The 18,910-nt window shown below is 51.6% G+C and overlaps 1 protein-coding gene across 5 annotated transcripts in view; it reads left to right on the top strand.

Annotated features, from left to right (window-relative positions):
* PPP2R2C (protein phosphatase 2 regulatory subunit Bgamma) overlaps nt 1–18,910 on the top strand; it is a 247,451-nt gene that overhangs the window by 103,561 nt on the left and 124,980 nt on the right. Inside the window, exon 1 of one of the 5 annotated variants that reach the window (XM_063663510.1) lies at nt 4,767–4,914. The exons of the other annotated variants lie outside the window; for them this stretch is intronic. Coding sequence (XP_063519580.1) covers nt 4,782–4,914 — 133 coding nt within the window. The 5' untranslated portion in view covers nt 4,767–4,781. Of the gene's footprint in view, nt 1–4,766; nt 4,915–18,910 lie in introns of those variants that run through there. 5 annotated transcript variants of the gene reach the window in all.

An 18,910-nucleotide genomic window follows, 5' to 3' on the forward strand; every position in this document is an offset into this window, starting at 1 on the left:
GTTGTGTATATTATTTCCCCATTTTACAGAGGAGAAAACTGAGGCTGAGGTGCTTTCTCAATGTCACATGGTTTGTAAGGGACAGAGCTGAGTTTTGAATGCAGCCTGCCAAACCCACACTCCTGACTGCTACATTAATTGGCTGGGACCCACAGGGCAGGAATAGGTGGCCTGTTCAGTTCTGATTATGCGCCACACTTAGGAGGTTTTGGGATTTGAACTAGACTACCTGGCTTGGTGCTCTTGCTATCTGTGTTGTGATGAAAGGCAATTGAGAGGGGTCAGCAGGAGGAGAGACTCCCTTCACGGCATAGGTGGACGGCAGTGGCAGAGGCCACAGGTGGACACGTGGTCCAGGGACTGAAGGGCAGGTGGCATTTCCAGGTTTGGGGGTGATGATGTGCTGGGACATGGCATTCTAGCGCATTCTGGGCAGGAGGAATGGTGTGTGCAAAGTGGCATAACACTTGTCCCCTGACAGTGTCCAGCTCCTCTGCTTGAGACCAGGAGGCAGTTAGTTAGTTGCCAGCAGGCCCGGGAGCAGGGCACACCTGGGAGCCCCTGTGCGCCCAGGACGGGCACTGCCCTCCTTGCACAGTGGGGGCCATTGTCCTCCAGAACCCGGAGCTGAATGTCCCATTGAGGCAGAACAAAGGCTGCTCAGAGGTTCCCAGCTGGGGTGTGGGCTGCCCCAAGCAGGGATGGGATCTCCAACTGCAGGCCAAGGGCCTCCTCCATGCTGGCCTGGCCTCCTGCAGCCCCACCCCCACCCCTCCCCAGGACCAGGACTGTTGCTACTAGAGGCTGGACCTGGGCTTGGACTCCCAGGCCTGTGCTCTGGGGTCTGGCACAACTGCCGCGCCCTTGGCAGCTTCTTCATCCTCTGGGCAATTTCCCCATCTATGAAGCAGAGAGAGAGAGAGAGCTCCCAACCAGCAAGGCTTTCAGGCAGAATCGAATGAAATAGTGCACACTCTGTAGCTTAATCTCAATAAAAGGGAGCTCTTTCATCATCATGATTAGCTTCTGAATGTTTTTTTTACAATTTCAAAAAAGTTTTGATGCAAACTTTCAAATTTGTGCCACTTCTGGGCCAAAGTGTTTAAGAAGGGAGTGCACCTTCCCCACTCCCTCTTTCCCAGAGAAGGGAGAGATGCCGCTCCCTGGAGCCCCTCATCACTCTGTGGAAGGGACTGCTGGCCAACTGTTACAAGAGGAGAAACTTCTTTGCATTTGTGAGAAAATAGTCTATTGAACTGCTTCCAATCTACCAAGATCTTGCTGTACTTCCTTCATTTACTCTCCCCTGCTTTTGGCTGAAGAATTTTTAGGCAAATCCAAGACTCCTGTCATTTCCCCGTTCCATCTGCAGGCATCTCTGAGTATTGAGGGCATTTCTTATAGCCCAGTGCTGTTATCCCACCTCACAAAACACATGCAGTTTCTTTGTTACCTAAATTCCGGTCCATTTTATGAACGTCCCCAGTTGTCTCAGAAATGTCTCTTATGATTGGGTGGTTTGGCCCGGGATCCAAAGTCCGGCACCTGCGTTTGGCTGTTATGTTTCTTGTCTTTTCTGACCTAGACTCAGCCTCCATCCCCTTTTCAGGCCACTGACTTGTTGAAGACATTCGTTATTATTTTATTTTATTTTTTTTAAGATGGAGTTTCACTCTGTCGCCCAGGCTGGAGTGCAATGGCGTGATCTTGGCTCACTGCAACCTCCGCCTCCTGGGTTCAAGCGATTCTCTTGCCTCAGCATCCTGAGCAGCTGGGGCTACATACAGGTGCCCACCACCACACCTGACTAATTTTTGTATTTTTAGTAGAGACGGGGTTTTACCATGTTGGTCAGGCTGGTCTTGAACTCCTGACCTCAGATAATCTGCCTTCATTATTATTTTAGAGATTACAGTGTCACTCCCACTGTCCCTAATTTGTGCCTGGATTCCATTTGCCCTGTGGGTCTGGAAGGCTGAGAGGTGGTTGCCGGGACCTGGGCATTGGCCTTGGGGCTGCCCCTCTCTCCTCCAGGACCCCTCTCCGCAGAGTGGTGCCCTCGCCACTCCCTGGCTGAGTGATCTTGGGCAAGTTGTCCAGCCAGGCTGTGCCTGGGTGACCACATCTGAGCTGGGGGTGAGTGTGGCTGCACCATCCTCTCTGGGATATGGTGGGTGTTGAATGAGATGGTGCATGCCACGTGCTCCATGGTCCTGGTGCCTGCGAGTCCCTGTCTTACCCCCATGATGGGGATGTGGCAGGAACTGGGGCAGCCACCGCCTGCCCACACAGTGCTCACTTTCTGTAGGGGAGACACCCCTCAGCTAGTCACTGTATACAGCAGGACCAGCACTTTCTGAGGGAAGAGGGATGTTCTCTTGGGAAGTCTGGTTGCTGAAGACAGTTTGTTACTCTGATTAATACCAGTTACAAAGAAACCCCCACATTCAGGGGCTTGATGCCATAGAAGTTTATCCCTTTGTAACAGTTCATTGTGGATGATCCCAGTTGGCCCAGGAGTCTCTTCCACAGAGTGATGAGGGGCTCCAGACCTTTCTCATCTGTCAGCTCCCATGTCCTCTCCATTCTCCGGGGAAGAGGGTGTGGGGAAGGTGCACTCCCTCCTTAAACACTTTGGCCCAGACATGGCACTTGTCACTTCCCTCACATTCCATTGGCCAGAGCTAGTCACATGGCCCCACCTTATGCAAGGGGTGCTAGGAAATGTAGTCCCTGGCTGGGCAGCCCAGTGGCTACTCTGCAGTGGGAAGAACCTGCATCTTGGTGGATGACTTGCCATCTTTGCCACATGACTCCACAAAACAAACTTTTACATTCTCAGTCCAAAAAAACCCTACTAAGACTCCTGCGCTGGAGACACCCTCACTCAACCCCTGACCCTCCCCTCTCCCTGCTTCAGTGTCCACACGTGCACGGTGCTGTGAGATGCAGAGTCCAGAGTCATGCGGTGGCTAGGAGGTCAGGGACGCCTTCCTGGGAGAGGCGATGTCTGAGCTGTGTCTGTAAAGCCAAATAGGTGGTGCCCAGGTGGATCAGGTAGGAGAGGGATTCCGGAATTCGGCTGCAGCAGGGGTAAAGGCTGGTGTCTCGGGAGAGGGCATCCTGTGTAGAGAGGGGTCTGTGGGCCACTGAGATTTAGAAGATATGTATGGGGTGGGGTGGAGAGAGGAGCTGGAGCGGGATGGGAAGTGGGAGGCAGGACTGTTTGTGAAAGGCTTCAAATGCCGAGATAAGGAGTTTGGATTGTATCCTATTGACACTGTGGAACCAGATGGAGATGGGGCATTTCCTTTTGTTTGAAAGTATTTTGATTTCTATTGGCTGTCTTACTACAAAAAACATATGTAGTCATAGCAAAAAGTTCAGAAAATTTAGAAAGAGAAAAGGAGGAAAAGAAAATCCTACCACTGAAAATATTTTGGTATATGTTTTTGCATATGTGTATACATACTATCTAGGTATATATATATATTCCTACACTTTTTTATTCACTGAAAAATGGTTTTTGAGCATCTACTGTGTGCGTATCCTATTTTGCAATCTTTAAAATTTTCCCTTAATGATGTGGGAGCTTTCTAGCTTAGAAAATACACAGCCCATTTTCTTAGCTTGCTGGGCCTTCTGTAACAAAGTGCCACAGACCGGGCGGTTGAAACAACAGAGACTTACCGCCTCATAGTGCTAGAGCTTGGGAGTCCAAGATCAAGGTGTTGGCAGGGTTGATTCCTTCTGAGGCCCCTCTCCTTGGCTTATAGATGAACATCTCCCTACTGTGTCTTCACATGGTCTTTCCTGTGTGTGTCTGTGTCCTTAGAGGGACACCAGGCATATTGAGTTAGGGCTCATCAACGTGACTGCATTTTACCTTTGTCACCTTGTTAAAGGTCATTTTTGTCAAATACAGTCACATTTTGAGGTTCTGGGGGTTAGGACTTCAACAAAGGAATCTTGGGGAGGGGGCACATTTCAGCCCGAAGCACCCATCATCATTGGTAATATCAGTCACATGCTTCTTCTATGTATTTTAATGAGTTCCATGCTGGTGGGTATCAGAAGTTACGGTTGGTTTAGGATCATGAGCAGTGTTGTGAGGGCATCTTTGCACCTTTTTGCATGCATATTTGGTTATTTCCCTAGGGTGTGGAATGGCTGCTTCTGAGAGTTTGGTCTTTCTGAAGTATCTTCATCTAATGTCAAATTTTCCTGATGACCAAACTTGGCGCTAACAACTCCCTTTCCCCAGAGCATTGCTAGTGGTGACCAGATCCAACATATTTAATATTTGCCAATATTATGGTAAAAATTGCTGTTTTTTTTTTTTTTTTGAGACAGAGGCTTGCTCTGTTGCCCAGGCTGGAGTGCAGTGTCGTGATCTTGGCTCACTGCAACCTCTGCCTCCCAGGCTCAAGCAATTCTTGTCTCTCAGCCTCCCAAGAAGCTGGCATTATAGGCTGTGTTCTTTTAAAGCATTTTTTTCAGTGAGATTGAACTTCCTTTATTATATTTATTGACCATGGCATATATTCAATTGTAAGTATTTTTGTGCACCATTCTTGGCCTGTTTCTCTACTGTAATTGTCATCTCTGTTGCAAATACTGACCCTTGGTTTGTTGTTTCTGGTAGCATTGATTTTATGTGGTTAGATGTCATGACTCTTGTCCTGCTGAGCATGGATCTCCTATTCCACAATCATGAGAAGAACCAACAATATGGAGGAGGTGACACCGTGTAGCTTTGGAGGCTAAGTAAACAATAGGTCATGTACTTCTGCCTTGGAGCCAGCCACCATATTGTGAGGAAGCCCAAGCAGTTTGTGGATAGGCACATGCAGAGAGGAACCAAGGTCCTGGTTGAGCTGCCTGCCTTAATATCCAGCACCACCTTGCCAGCAGGTGAGTGAGCCATCTTACAGGTAGAGCCTCCAGCCCTCAGGCAAGCCATCCATATGGAACAGAGATGAGCCATTCCCACCAAGACCTACCCAAACTGCAGATTCATGAACCAAATAAATGGTTTCTGCTTGAAGCCATTAAGTTTTGAAGTGCTTTGTTACACAGCAGTGGGTAACTGGAAGAGTCATGGATTCCTGACATTGAATTCCTGGTCCTCCTCCTTCTAAGGCTACTTGTCTAGATGTTCTGTTCTCTCAATGATTCTGTGGATCCCTCAGAGCCTTCCAGTAACTTCCTTCTTTGCTTGTGTTAGCCTGGGTCAATCTCTGTTGCTTATAACTGACAGACATGGGAAACCATCCCCAGCAATGAGAGGTGACCCAGCTCAGATCATGAGACAGGACTGGAACCCAGGCCTTTCTGAAACGTAGCCCAGGGTCCCATCCCACAATGTGTCAGTAGACGCCATGCCTGCTGGGTCATGCCTGCTTCCGCTGCACCCTGCACCCAGCTCAGCACCTGCTATCTTCCAAAGGCCATTGCTGATTGTTTGTACACACCTGTTAGTTCATGCACAGACAGCAAAGCATGTAGTTGTGCTGCCTCCTTGCCTTCCTGCTATGATCTGAATGTTTAAGTACCCCCTCCAAATTCACAGGTTGAAATCCAGACCCCCAATGTGAGGGTATTTAAAAGGTGGGGACTTTGGGAGTGATGAGGTTGTGAGGGTGGAGCCCTCATGGATGGCATTAGTGCCCTTATAAAAGACCTTAGAGAACTCCCTTGCCCTTCTGTCATGTGAGGACGCAGCGAGAAGACACTGTTTGTGAGTCAGGAAGTTGGACCTCAGCGGACACCAAATCTGCCGTGCCTTGATCTTGGACTTCCAGCCTCCACAATTGTGAGAAATAAATGCTTGTTGTTTATAAGCCACCCAGTCTATGATATTTTGTTATAGCAACCTGAACAGACTAAGCCACTCCCAGTGATGAGCCTGCATGACGTTTTACACAAACAGATCACTGAAAGAAGGAATTGGCCAACAAAGATGATGCTCAGCAAAGACGTGAAAAATGTTAATGCTGGAAGTGAAATTTAAATTGGAGGTAAATAGAGTCATAGAAGAAATCTATGATATTGGGAAGCTGAAGCTGCCCTTCAAGAAGCTCTTATATGCAGCCAGAGGAGCTGAGTGAAGGTGAACACATTGATGTAAACCAGGAAATGAGTTGTGCCCCAAAGCATGGAGATGTCCCAGAGGAAGCGAGGCTGGGAAAAACGTTAAAGGAACTCTTGAAGATATTTCACAATGTTGAAAGCACAAAGGATAAAATCCTGGAAGCTGATGTGGGGAAAGATAATTCTGCAAAGCATAGAAAGGGTGCTTTTTTTGGTATTGTAAGGTATACAATAACAGTAGCGAGCGCTGCGCAAACTCTCTCCATATGTCTTTTACAAAGAAATAAAGCACTTGACATCTCAGTGTTTCTAATGCTTTAAATTACAATGTACTAAATAAATATTAGTTGTACTATTTTAAAAAAACTTTCCCGGTTGGGCACTGTGGCTCACACCTGTAATCCAAGCACTTTGGGAGGCTGAGGTGGGAGAATCGCTTGAGCCCAGGAGTTCGAGACCAGCCTGGGCAATATAGTGAGACCCTGTCTCCTCAAAAAATAAAAAAAATTAGCCAATGATGGTGGCATGTACCTGTAGTCCCAGCTACTCAGGAGGCTGAGGCTGGAGGATCACTTGAGCCCAGGAGGTTGAGGCTGCAGTGAGCTATGATTGCACCACTGTATTCCAGCCTGGGTGACCTGTCTCAAAAAGAAAAAAAAAATTCCCTATGCATTTGTAACTGTCCATAAAAGATTTTTAATGTCTTCACAAAAAATTTTAAAGGCTACAGAACAATTGTAATTTCCTCATTGATTATTAGGATGGCTTTAAATGGTTTCAGTTTTCATGCTCTTTTTTTTTTTTTTTTTTTTTTGAGATGGAGTCTCACTCTGTTGCCCAGGTTGGAGTGCAGTGGCATCATCTCAGCTTACTGCAACCTCTGCCTCCTGGGTTCAAGCAATTCTCCTGCCTCAGCCTCCTGAGTAGCTGGGATTACAGGTGCCTGCCACCACATCTGGCTAATTTTTGTATTTTTGGTAGAGATGGAGTTTCACCGTGTTGGCCAAGCTGAGCTTGAACTCCTGACCTCAGGTGATCTGCCCGTCTTAGCCTCCCAAAGTGCTGGGATTATAGGCACAAGCCACTGCACCTGGCTCATGCTCATTTTTATGGATCCACACCACCTGTACATCAAGGACTGCCTGCGCTCATTCCAAGTGGTCAGAGTGGTCACTGCGTGGCCCCTCCACGTGGCCAGGCCACAGTGATGTTTCAAACCCTGGCTGGGGGATTGCATTCAATATCCTCCTTATTAAAGGTGGCAATCAAGAATATTAAATCATGGGAATTCCTCACTGTGGAAGTGGGAAGGCAGCCCGTGGTTCACCGTGAGGAGCACCCAGAGCTCCCCCTCTACTGTGTTCAGTGTGCAGCCCTCCAGCCAGCCTGTCTGCTTCGGGAGCAATCCATCATGGAATGAACTGGCCGAAGAAGCCGGGGGCTGAATGATGTGGTTCCTACACCGACTTTCAATGTGAAAGGTGATAAAAACAGCCCTGAATATTTTATAGCCCCAAGGAGAGGTAAGGCTCTTTATTGAAGCTGTGAAAATATAATCCATCATGATAATGTGTCCCATATCGTCAGACTCTGCGAGCTAAGTTGTGTGTATGTTAAGGTGCTCTTTTTGAGAAGATCTTAATTTTATTTCTCTATTTTATCTCATTACAGAAACGTTTGAACGTGTAGGCAGTAGAATAAAGCAGGGGGGCGGGGGTGGGTAGGAAATAACGTCCTTCATTTCACGACTCCAGAAACACTGCTCACATTTTGTTGCATTTGCTTCTAACTACCCCCTGCAGATTGTACTATAAATATATTTTGTGTCTTTTAAAATATTAAATGCACTGTCAACATTTTCTTATATTATCCTGCACTCTGAGTTAACAATTTTTATTGGCTGCATAATATTTCATGATGTAGGTATTATTATTCATTCAATAACTATTTATGGATTCATTGATCTGATTAATGTTGATCGTCTATAACAGGTGTGTGGGTGGGGTAGGGGGATTCAGGAAGAAGGAATAGGGCGCAGCTCTCCCTCCCCAGGATTTCTGGAACCAGGGAGACATAACAGATGGCTGTGATCTGGTGTGAGGGGCAGGGATGCAGCAGGCCCGGTTGCAGCCTGGGAGCAGGTGGTCAGAGATGCAAGGCTGTGGACAGCAGTGGTTGGTGGTCCACAGCAGTAGGCAGCAGGGGGAGGGGGCAGCATTCATGGCAGGAGGGACATTATGGGCACAGCATGGCGTGGTGTGTTCAGTGTTGGTGGAGCATTCACTTACAGTCTTGCAGATCCTGGCAGGTGTGGTGGTGATCTGCCCAGGCAGGGGAGGGAGAGGGAACTGAGAGTCATCAAAAGTCTGTGGGAGTTTGGAAAGGAGAGTGGGGGGCTCAGAGGGGGTGTGAGCACTTCCAGCAGAGGTGAGAAAGCCCCCAGTAAGTTGCCCAGGGTGGGCAGTGGAAGGGAAGTGGAGGTGAACGTTGTGGGGTGGAGAGGGTTTTCAGGCAGGCTGGGAGCTGCCCAGTGTGCTGGAGGAAGGCTGGGTCTCCTTGCATGGTGTTTGGTCAATGCAAGACCACAGGAGTGTGGCTAGAAGGCTGGGGGTGCAGATGGCGGCAGGTGGAGGACGGAGAGAGCTTCTCCCACTGCTGAACGACTGCCCCAACTTTATGGGATGAGCATTCTTATGAATGCCCATTATCCTGTATTCCAGATTATTCTTGTGTCTGTCCAGGTAGGAATGCAATTTCTTGATGTAAGGCTATAGGTGTTTTTAAGGGCTTGCATAAAGATTTGAATATGATGTTGCCTAGTAGAGTAAAAATCAAATTGGGCGAAACATTTTTGTTTGGGCGATTTTTAGAAGAATAAGTCCACGAATGCAACGCAGCTCTGGAGTCATCTGTAGATTACAGCAAGCCCATCAGTCTCTATGTCTCTTGCTTACAACAAAGGACTGATTTCAGCTCCAGCACTAGGTGACTTGTGCTGTGTTCATTATCTCTTGATAGGTGTCTGACAGGAGATGGGGCTTGGGCTGTGCAGGGAGGAGCCGTGGGGTGCACCACCTATCTCCGCGGGCATATTTTGTTTTCATGGCAAAATAATAGCGATGATGGTGATGAGGAGGGAAGCTACCATTTCTTGACTGCTCCTGTGTAATGACATGTTGGTGATCACATTAGGGCTTTGTGTCCACTCTGGGAGGTGGTGAGAATGACGTCACGTTTGCACATCAGGACACTGAGCCTCAGAGAGGTTGAGTGCCAGGACGAAGGCCACACAGTGAGTGCCACACGTACCATTACCACCTAACAAATGACTCTGGAGCTCAGTGATGGGATGACAACCATTTTATTCTGTCTCCTGGATTCTGCGAGTCAGGAATTTGGGCAGAGCTTGGCTGGGCAAACCTTCTGCTCTAAATGGCCACCCATGACTCTTCCACTAGTGGGTGGACTGATCTGGAGGGACTGAGATGGTCTCACTCACACATTTCCTGCGGGGTGGGGAGAGTTGGAAGGCGGGGCTCCCCTCTCCAGCCTGCAGTCTCAGGGCAGTTGGACTCCTTCGATGGCAGCTGGCTTTCCCGAATCAAGTGTCCCCAGATAACCAGGTGGAAGCTGCTTGGCCCTTCCTGACCCCTTGGACATCTCAGCGTCAACTGTGTCACCTTCATTTAGTTCAAGCAAGTCACAGGCCGGCCCAGGTTGCAGGGCAGTTGGACTCAACCTTTGCTTGTGGGAAGGGCCAGGTTACATGGTAGAAAAGCAGATGGGATAGGAGACAGTGCTCTGGTCCTCCCTGGGAAACACGGTGTGCCACAGATGCCCTGGGCAGAGCCAAGACCCCCACTGGGCTCTGTCTGACCTTGGAGCCACTGCCCTGCTCCTGAGCAACACCCTCTTGTCCCCATGAAGAGTCACAGGAAGCACGGGTCCCTCTCTCTGTGCCATTTCCCTGTTCAAAAATGCAAAAGCATCCCATACTTTTGCTCATTTAAACACAGAGGAAAGGAGGTGAGTGAAAGCTTTCTTTAGGGGTAGATTAGATGTGAGGCAGACCGGTGGCCCTGGGTGTGCACCGGGTGGAAATTATTCTTACAAACAGGGCCGGGTGGGAATGTAGCCTGCCACTGCCCCTTTGGCCGTCCCCCTCCACGGGAGGCTTGCAGGTGCCCACATCAGCCAACGTGGCCCTTGGTGGGGCTGTGCTTGCCTTCTTGCCAGGGCCACTGCGGTAGGGAGGACTGCAGAGCGGAAACAGGTGAGCTGGGCTGAGTTTTCTGCTTGGCTAATTCAGTGTGGCTTGACTCCAAGAAGGACACACCGACCTCCCCATCATCTTGTTTGTTCAGCCTTGCAGAAACAGTTTTATGAGAAACCATTACAGCCCCGGTGGTCTGGGCCCAGACTCAGTGCGCACCACACGCCCGCACTAGCGGGTGGGGACCATTCTCGGTGAATATGATGGATGCACAGGAAGCCACCCTCCCATTCAGTGAGAGCTCACCATGTGTCTGCCCCTGGGGTGGGGTGGGGTGGGGTGGGCAGTTTCCAGCCTTTGCCCATGGGATAGAGCTGCTGGAGGTCTCCCTGAGCTGAGGAGGCAGAGCTGGGGTGGCTGGAGCTGGGGGATGCCATGGATACTTCCTGTGAGTCCTGACGCCATTCCTTCCTCTTTGGGGATCCGTCTCCCATACTGTCCCTGCTGCCTTTACATCTTCAGGGTGGAGAGGGACTCTGGTCACCCTGGGGCCAACCATCCTGTGTCACTGCTGGTGTGTGTGACCTGCGGTGGGCCCTCCCTCAACTCCGTATCTCCAGCTCTAAGCCAGAGACAAGAATATCCTCTGGGGTGGGGGTCCCTTCAAGGGTGGTTGGAGACGAGGCGTTAGGTGTGTCTGATGCTCAGGAATGGCCCCGCACCTGCTCGTCTTTATGATGAGCAGTGGGACTGCGGGCGGAGGGAGCCACACGCATCCATCCTGGCTCTCAGCATCCCAGGGAAATACGTTCTGCTCTATCCTGATCAGCCTCGCCCTTTAACCAACCACAGTCTGCCTGCAGTGTGGCCATGGGGAGCTGGAGCCAGGCATGGTGGCAGCCCTTCTAGACAGTAGGCAGTAGGGAAGCCTGCTGATCATGGAGCCACGATTCTCTGTGGGACAGAGCTGGTCCCCAGCATCCCTGTGGCCTTTGGGCCAAGAACTCAGTCGCCTACTTTGCTTCCAGGCTTGGGAACACTCAGGGTAGGCTGGGAGCCCCCGGTCTTACCCTGTGAGCCCCACATAAGCCTGTGGATAGCACCAGCTCGGCAGGTGACCCCCTCATCAAAACCCCAAACTGGGATGCTTCTCTGGCTACATAGGCATGGCCACAAGGGCACAGTGGGAGGGCATGTGATAATTTGGGGCAGCGGCTGAAAGCCTAGGGGTTAGGGCTGCTGTGTCCTTCTAAGGTGGTGCAGAGCGCACAGCCCTCTAGGCCTCAGTTTCCTCTTCTGTGAAATGAGGACTCTATCTTGGGGCCGCAAATGCCAGTGTCTTCTCTGGAAGAAAGGGAGACTGCTGGGAAGCAGCACACAGGTGTGAGGGCCCAGGCCCCAGACGGGATCCCACGAAGACCTAGGACAGTGAGCCAAGAGCGGAGAGAGGGGACGAGGGTGGACTGGGGTGGGCCCCAGGAGCTGGGAAGTGAGGAAAATCCAGCTGTGCCCTGGGGGTTAGACTCCACTGCCAGTGTTCACAGGATCTGGAGCTGATGGGGACCGGACCTGTGGTGTCACCCTGAAGGGACAGATGACCCCCAGGCCAGCAGGAGGTGGCAGAGTCCATTTGGCAGCAACATTTGACAAGCAGAAGGCAGCTGGTCCCTCCCGCTTCCTGTCCAGGCTCTTGGGGCTGGGACCTCACTCCCAGCCCTGTCCTCCCCAACCTCCCCACACTTACACAGGCCACTCTGGGGCAGAGGAGGGGTGCTGTGATTTGTGGGTTTGGGAGAAGTTAGAAGCATAATGGGTCAGGCCTGCAGCTGGGTCCACACTGCCTGTGCCAGGTGGAGCAGGTGAGGGCACCCTGGCTCTGGGGTGGTGTCACTGTTCACACTTTGTCCTATAGCCAGGCCCTTCTCGGGGGTGAGGGTTCCATGGAGCCCTCCATCTGCCTGGCTCTGCCGATCCAACTCTTTTCTCTCTCTTGGGGGTTTCAAACTTAGACAGGAACAGGGGTGTCATTTATTGGGCCCCAGACAACCTGACCAGGTCCCTCAGAGCACTGAGGCTGGGAGGAGGAGGGTGGAAGGAGATGGGAAGAGTTTCCTTTGTCCTCTCTCCCTGGCCATCCCCAAACCTCCACACAAACCTGGGGTGGCTGAGCATCCATTATGCTTTGTCTTTGTAAATAGGCAGCTATAAAAACCTATCAGCGTGCAGCACCTTCTCCATAAAACAGGCTGGACGGATTTATAACCCAGGCCCCCTCCCCGAGAGACACTGGCAAAGCAGGCCCCACCCCGCGCTGGCTGCCCTCACCCTCCCTGCCCCCGCCCCAACTCATGCAAGAAACAGAAGGGAAAGCACATTGAGTTGTAATATGTTTTCGAAGGAATTTGTCACAATAAGAAAGTGGATTTTGTTGGGGCTCATGGAATGTTTAGGAAAGAGCCAGAGAGTGGTACAAGCTGTAGGCCGTGCCGAGAAGCCTGGGCTACAGGAGGGCAGGGGCTGGAGTGTTGGCAGGGTCGGCACAGTGGCTCATCTGGACAGTCCACAGCAGATCCAGCCCACACTGTGTCAGACACTTTGCTGGGACTGGGGGATGTGGCTGTGGGTATGATTGACAAGGTCTGTGTCCTGAGGAGCCCCCAGAGCAGATGAGATGGACATGTGGTCAGTGATGGTACCATGTCGGGTGGAAAAGACAATAGGCTGAGCTGCCCAGAGCATCGCCTGACCAGCTTGGGTGGTGGCAGGTTCAGGAGGGCTTCCTGGAATAAGTGAATTTATTCAGCACATGTTCATCAGAGCCAGCGATGCTTAGGCACTGAGAGTGCTGTCAGGGATACAGGAGAGAATGGGAGAGTCCCTGAATCATTCCAGACTGTGGGGCTGAAGTGTCCGCTGATGGAGGTACCGGAGGGGCACAGCGGCTTCCCACGTGAGCAAGGAGCTATGCAATGTGGCAGGTGGCAGGGCCAGGTGGAGTTGTCTCCACCTGTCTCCAGACCCCACCCCCTACCCAGGTATGGAATTGCTATCTCCAGTTGGCAGAGAAGGAAACTGAAGTGGGGGTTTCACCTCTCAGGAATGGGTAGGCCAGGATTTTAACCTAGGCCTGCAGACACCAAATCTATCCCTCACTCAGGCCTGCACTGACTTCCGTGCACCTCTGGGGCTCCAGGCAGCTGCCTGGGTGGGTGCTGTGTCTGGGGTCTCTCCTGGCGTTCCTTAGGCCCCTCCCCTATCACCTTCCTTCATTATTCACTTGGATGCCTTGATGGCCGGCGCTGGAATCCTCCGAGCTGACCCACCATGCGGCTTATCTTCCTTTTCCTTCCAGTGCTTGGTGAACTTGAGAGTGTTGCTTGATTTTTCTGTGACCCAGATGAAGAACTGGGTAACCATTTGCTTAATAAAGTGAGAGACCCCATGTTCTGGTTAAAGTGGAGGCACTGAGGACCAGCGAGGGGAAGGCAGTACTTGTATTTGTCAGCCTGGAGGAGATGCCAGATACCAGCCAGAGCACCCCAGGCTTTATCTCAACCACCACCTGCGGTTGGTGCTGAACCCCCCACTCCACCCCATAGATGAGACAATTGAAGCCCAGAGAGGCCAGGCTTCTTGCCGAGGGCTGCACAGCCAGCAGGGATGCTGGAATTGGGATTCGGCCCCAGCCTTGTCTGACTCCAAAGCCAATGCTATTTCCACCATACCTAGCGTCTCCCAGAGCTAATTTTGCGGCTGGAACTCCAACCCGCAAAGCTATCTAGGACAGGCAACTTGATGAAAGAGAATTAGGAGGGAATCCTAGAAAAATGGGGCTCAGCAGCTCCCGGGGAAGCCTGGAGAGGAGGTGGCGCTGAAGCCTCTGCCAGCAGATTGGGGTGGGGCTGTTTTCAGTCGTCTCTGGCGAGGCGTTTTGAAGCCTCCTCTGGGAGCCGTGTGCCTCTGTCCAGGATTGGCTGTTTCTCTGGAAATCATACCCTGGCAGCATTTGGCTTTGGGTGAAAGGAGAAGAGAAGATTCTGGCCATTCAGAGCAGGCCCTTGTGTGGGATGGAACCCATTTTCCAGAACTCTTGGGACAGGGACCAGGGTGGCAGGCAGGGGCCCATGGGCTGCCTGGGGGACCTGGTGCTTGGGGACTTAGAGATTTGTTTTCCTGCTGAATATATTGCTTTCTCGTGCCTGCTTTGTGCAACCACATGAGGATGTGGGGGTGAGGATGGTCGACAGGACACAGGAGTACCCCCCGACAAGGGCTGGGTGGCGGCGGGGGTCCACATGTCTCACATCAGCACGGCTCTGTGTTTTCACTCCTCTCCAGCACATATTTAGTGGAAATTAACTCATTTTATTATTAAAAATTAAAGTCATGTATTCATAGGGTAAACATGATTGAGAGCATGCGGAGGTGCACTGAGAAAGTGCAGTTCTCTCTGAATGGGCACTTAGAGATGCGCCTGTTCTCTGCAGCTGCCACAGGGGTCTCATCTTGTTGGGACAGAACACGGTTGATTCATCCAGTTGCCTGTTGATCAACATCAGGTTGTGTCTAGTTTTGTTTTTTTTCCCCTGTTTCGCATGGTGCTGCAAATTCACGGCCGTGCCAGTGTATCTGAGGGTAAATCCCACGAGTGGGCTCTGGAGAGTCAGAGGGTGGGGCCTTCTATGTGGAATTAGCGTGGTTGGGTATGTAGTGCCTGCACAGGGCTATGTGTTTTTAGCCCTTCCTTCTGACAGGTTCTGGAGGCCTCCTCTGTGCCTGCCAGCTGTGCAGCCACTGAGCTGAGCATCACCCAAGGCTTGCCTGAATCTGGCCTGGGTCCCAAAGAAACACTGCTCTGGGGCACGGAGGTTGGCTGGTTGAGAACTAAGGCCACATCAGCAGGGGCACTCCCCCCACCTGCTGGGGTCAGCCCCCCCGGGAATTCAGCAGGACCTCCGTGAGCCTTCGTGCAGGTGGCTCATTGCAGCACGTCCCCTTGGGGTGATGGCCATTGGCTTGTGGTTCCTTTGCTCATTAGGGGGAGGAGGACAGCCAGGCACAGGTGAAAGGGGCTTGGGGGTGACAATTCTAGTCCTTGGCCCGGGGAGTGTCCCTGGGCTTCTGCGGCCTCACCTCCCTTGGTAGTCAGGAGGGTTAGGAGGGTGGGGCCTGGCCCTGGGGACTCCGGCGGTGGGAGAGAGGAAACGGCCCTGAGGTGGAGGGAGAAAAGGACGATCCAGATGGCAGTGGCCTCCTCACCCCTCCGCCAGAGATGCACGATAGCGGTTTTGACGGACTGACCTCAAGGGTCCGCCTGGGAGCCACTTGGAACTCTCTGGGGGTGGGGCCGGCCCTGGTGGGGGCAGGAAGGTCCCAGAGCAGCTTGTTAAGTGGGCCGAGGACAAGTGTCAGGAGACCTGGGCCTGGATCCCGCTCCAGTACCCCTCTCCGTGTGACTTCCAAGGGATCCACCTGCCTTGGCCTCTCAAAGTGCTGGGATTACAGGTGTGAGCCACTGTGCCCAGCCTGTGCCCAGTGTACCCATCAGTAAAGCAGGGATGAAACAGTTCTTAAATCCTGCAGCGGTGGTGAGAGCCACCTGAGGAAACGATGCAAAGGGCTTTGATGGAGTCTGGCACAGAGAAAGCACCCAATAAATGACTGCCGTGATGATCTTTCTTCTTCTCACCCCCAGGTGGTCTCTGGAAGCTCCTCTGTGCGGGGTTTTCTCATTTGTCAGCTGTGCATCCCTGGTCGTAGTGCGGCTCCCACGGGGGTGTGCGCAGGAGCCTCTGCTTCTCCTGTGCTTCCTGAAAAAGGGCCCAGAGAATATTTGCATCAGGAATAACTGAGTGAATCCCAGAAACTTCCTATCACATTTAGGGTGATTAGGCAAATGCATACGATTCTCGCTGTGGGAAGGGAGTTGGCGACCTCGGTGGGTTGTGGTTCCTGCAGGGATGTGCTTGCCCTGCTGTTATTCCAGCCATAGCTGAGGCACAGGAGAAAAGGGAGACTCCGAGAAGTTCAGAGGCTTGCCCAGGTCACACTGTTCCTACGAGGTAGACCCTGGATTTTACCCCAGGCTGTGTACCTGCCAAGCTTGGAGCCTCTTTCTCAAAGGGAGACGGATGGATGTTGTTACAGATGTGATTGCCAGTTTCCTCCTTTTCATTAAATTGCCAAGGAAATGGTCTCTTGCAACCCCCCTAAAGCAGGGGGAAGGAGGAGGATAAAGGGCAGGTTGCCATCTCTGCTGTGTGTGAGTGGGGTGGGGGTGGGGAGCTAGGAGACCGGGCGCTGGGCCCTTGAAATATCCAAATTTCCACAACATCCTGTGTGTCATGAGCCCCTGCCTTCCTCCCTCATATTTATCCGGAGCTCTTCCTCCGCAGGGAAGAACAACAGCCCGTGATGGGGTTATTTCAAGGGGATTTCCATGGAAACGGGAGGGTGGGAGGTTCCTCCCAGCACTTGTATAATGGGAGTTGGCTGAGGTGGCAGCGTGTCCCCACGGAAGGGTGCGAGGGACCTTCTCTGCACCGCAGGCCTCCTCAGAGTGGGAGGCATCAACCCGAGAGGGGCTGGCTCCCCTTACATGCTGCCACCCTCTCTACCCAGCTGAAGACCCCAGGGCTCCTTGGTGTGAGTGAGAGCCAGGCCAGCTCCCCAGGGACCCCCAGGCCTGCTCCTTCCCATGGTCTCTTTTCTCTAGCAGGTCTTTGTCTTGGGCTGCCGCCAGCCACAGCTTCCTGGCAGGACCTCCTGGCAGGACCTCTGTGCTTTGAGCCGCTGTTCCTCTGCCAAGACCTTGCCCCGCACCGTGGCCTGAATCAGCCCAGCACCCCTTCGCCTCTGTTGCAGTGCTCACATTTATCCCTCACTCCTCCGTCCAGCACGGTTTTTTTTTTTTTTTTTGCAAGCAGACACTTTGCTCAATAAAAGAATTCTGCTGTGAGCTGCCATATCCTCTCTGAGCCTCCCGTTTCTCATCTGCTTAATGGGAACAGCAGTGCCTGCCATGCCTGCTTGGTGAGGATTCCATCAAGCAGGGAGACAGTGGGCCGTCGGCAGGGAGTCTGAGCAGGTGTACCAGTATTTCCAGTCAGCCAATGGCTGATGGACACGTTCTTGGAGGCAGGGAACTTGGAGGTCTGCAGACGTGCCCCGGGATGACAAGATTCATCAGTTCCTACAAGCCCTGCCTGAGCCCGGTGCTTTTCAGTGTGTCCTGGGGTTTCCCGTGTGAAATCTTACCTGATTTTTATGCCACCTTGAGGAGAGTGATACTCATCTCCGTTGTACAGATGAAGAAACTGAGGCTCAGGGAGGCAACGTGATCTTTGCAAGGATCCATCTGTTCTCCCCGTGGCCTGGCTGCCCCTCCTGGCAGTGCAGGTGGGGTTAAAACCATACAGGAATTAAAGTGATCCTCGATGGGGGTGGGAAGCTGGGACTGGAAAATGTCCGATGCTCTCCCAAGTCAAATTGTGCTTGGTGTCTGTGGGTGTGTCGGTGTAGGGGAGAGAAGCTCAGCCCTTTTGAAAAGTGGGGGGTGGTTTGACGATGCTGCAGGGGCAGCTCCGAGTTCTGGAGTCTCAGAATGTGGTTCTAGGCGGTTCTTGTGGATCAAGTGCTGTTCTGAGCACTTTAATATCCAGCTTGACCATAAGGATAAGTGCCGCTGTTACTGGCTTTTTTACACACGAGGAAACTGAGGCACAGAGGGATTAGGTAAAGTGACTGGAGTCACTCAGCCAGGATGTGAATCACAGCCCACACCCATGAGCACCAGGAAGCCGTGGCTTTCAGGATCCTTGGAGGGTGTGCCGGGCAGTCGCCTAAGCTGGGAAGCCTTGGGCTTGTCTCCAGGCCGTGTGGCCATGTGAGACAGGAGTCCTCCTGCGTTAGGTTCTGCAACACTGTGGGCAGAGGGCTGAGGACCCCAGCCCTCCCTTAGAATGTTGGTGTGAGACATTTAGAGCCAGGCCTCCCTGCTTAGAAAGCACCTCTTGGGTCACTTGCATTAGTGAAGTTATACATTTGAAGCTCCATTTATTTATTTATTTAGAGACAGTGTCTCTCCTTGTCACTCAGGCTAGAGTGCTGTGGTGCCATCATAGCTCACTGCAGCCTCAAACTCCTAGACTCAAGTGATCCCCCTGCTGGGGCCTCCCGGAGTGCTGGAATTATAGGCGTGGGCCACAGCACCTGGCTAAAACTCCCTTTTCATGAAAAGAAACAGCTTTAACTTTGAGATCTCATCTGTCTGTCTATGAGGCTGTGCCTTTGCGTGAGATGAGAGCAGTCACTGTCACTTGCACTTTGAATATCTGATTAACATGTAAACAGCCTGAAATCCATTTGACATCTTATCCTTTTGCAAACTTGGCTAAATTCTCTTAAATTGGTTCCAGTTGGATTAATTAAATGCATGGTTGCTTATACATGTGTGTGTAAATGATTCTGGCAGGTCATGTCTTAGCTAGATAGTGAACATAAGCATCTAGAATATTCTCAGCTGTTACAGAGATTGCCAGGAATGACCTTGAAAAAGTTTGGGAGAGGGTTTTTTTTTTGTTTTTATTTTGCTTTTTTTGAGAC

The sequence above is a fragment of the Pongo pygmaeus genome, chromosome 3 (genome assembly GCF_028885625.2).
Source record: "Pongo pygmaeus isolate AG05252 chromosome 3, NHGRI_mPonPyg2-v2.0_pri, whole genome shotgun sequence".
NCBI lineage: Eukaryota > Metazoa > Chordata > Mammalia > Primates > Hominidae > Pongo > Pongo pygmaeus.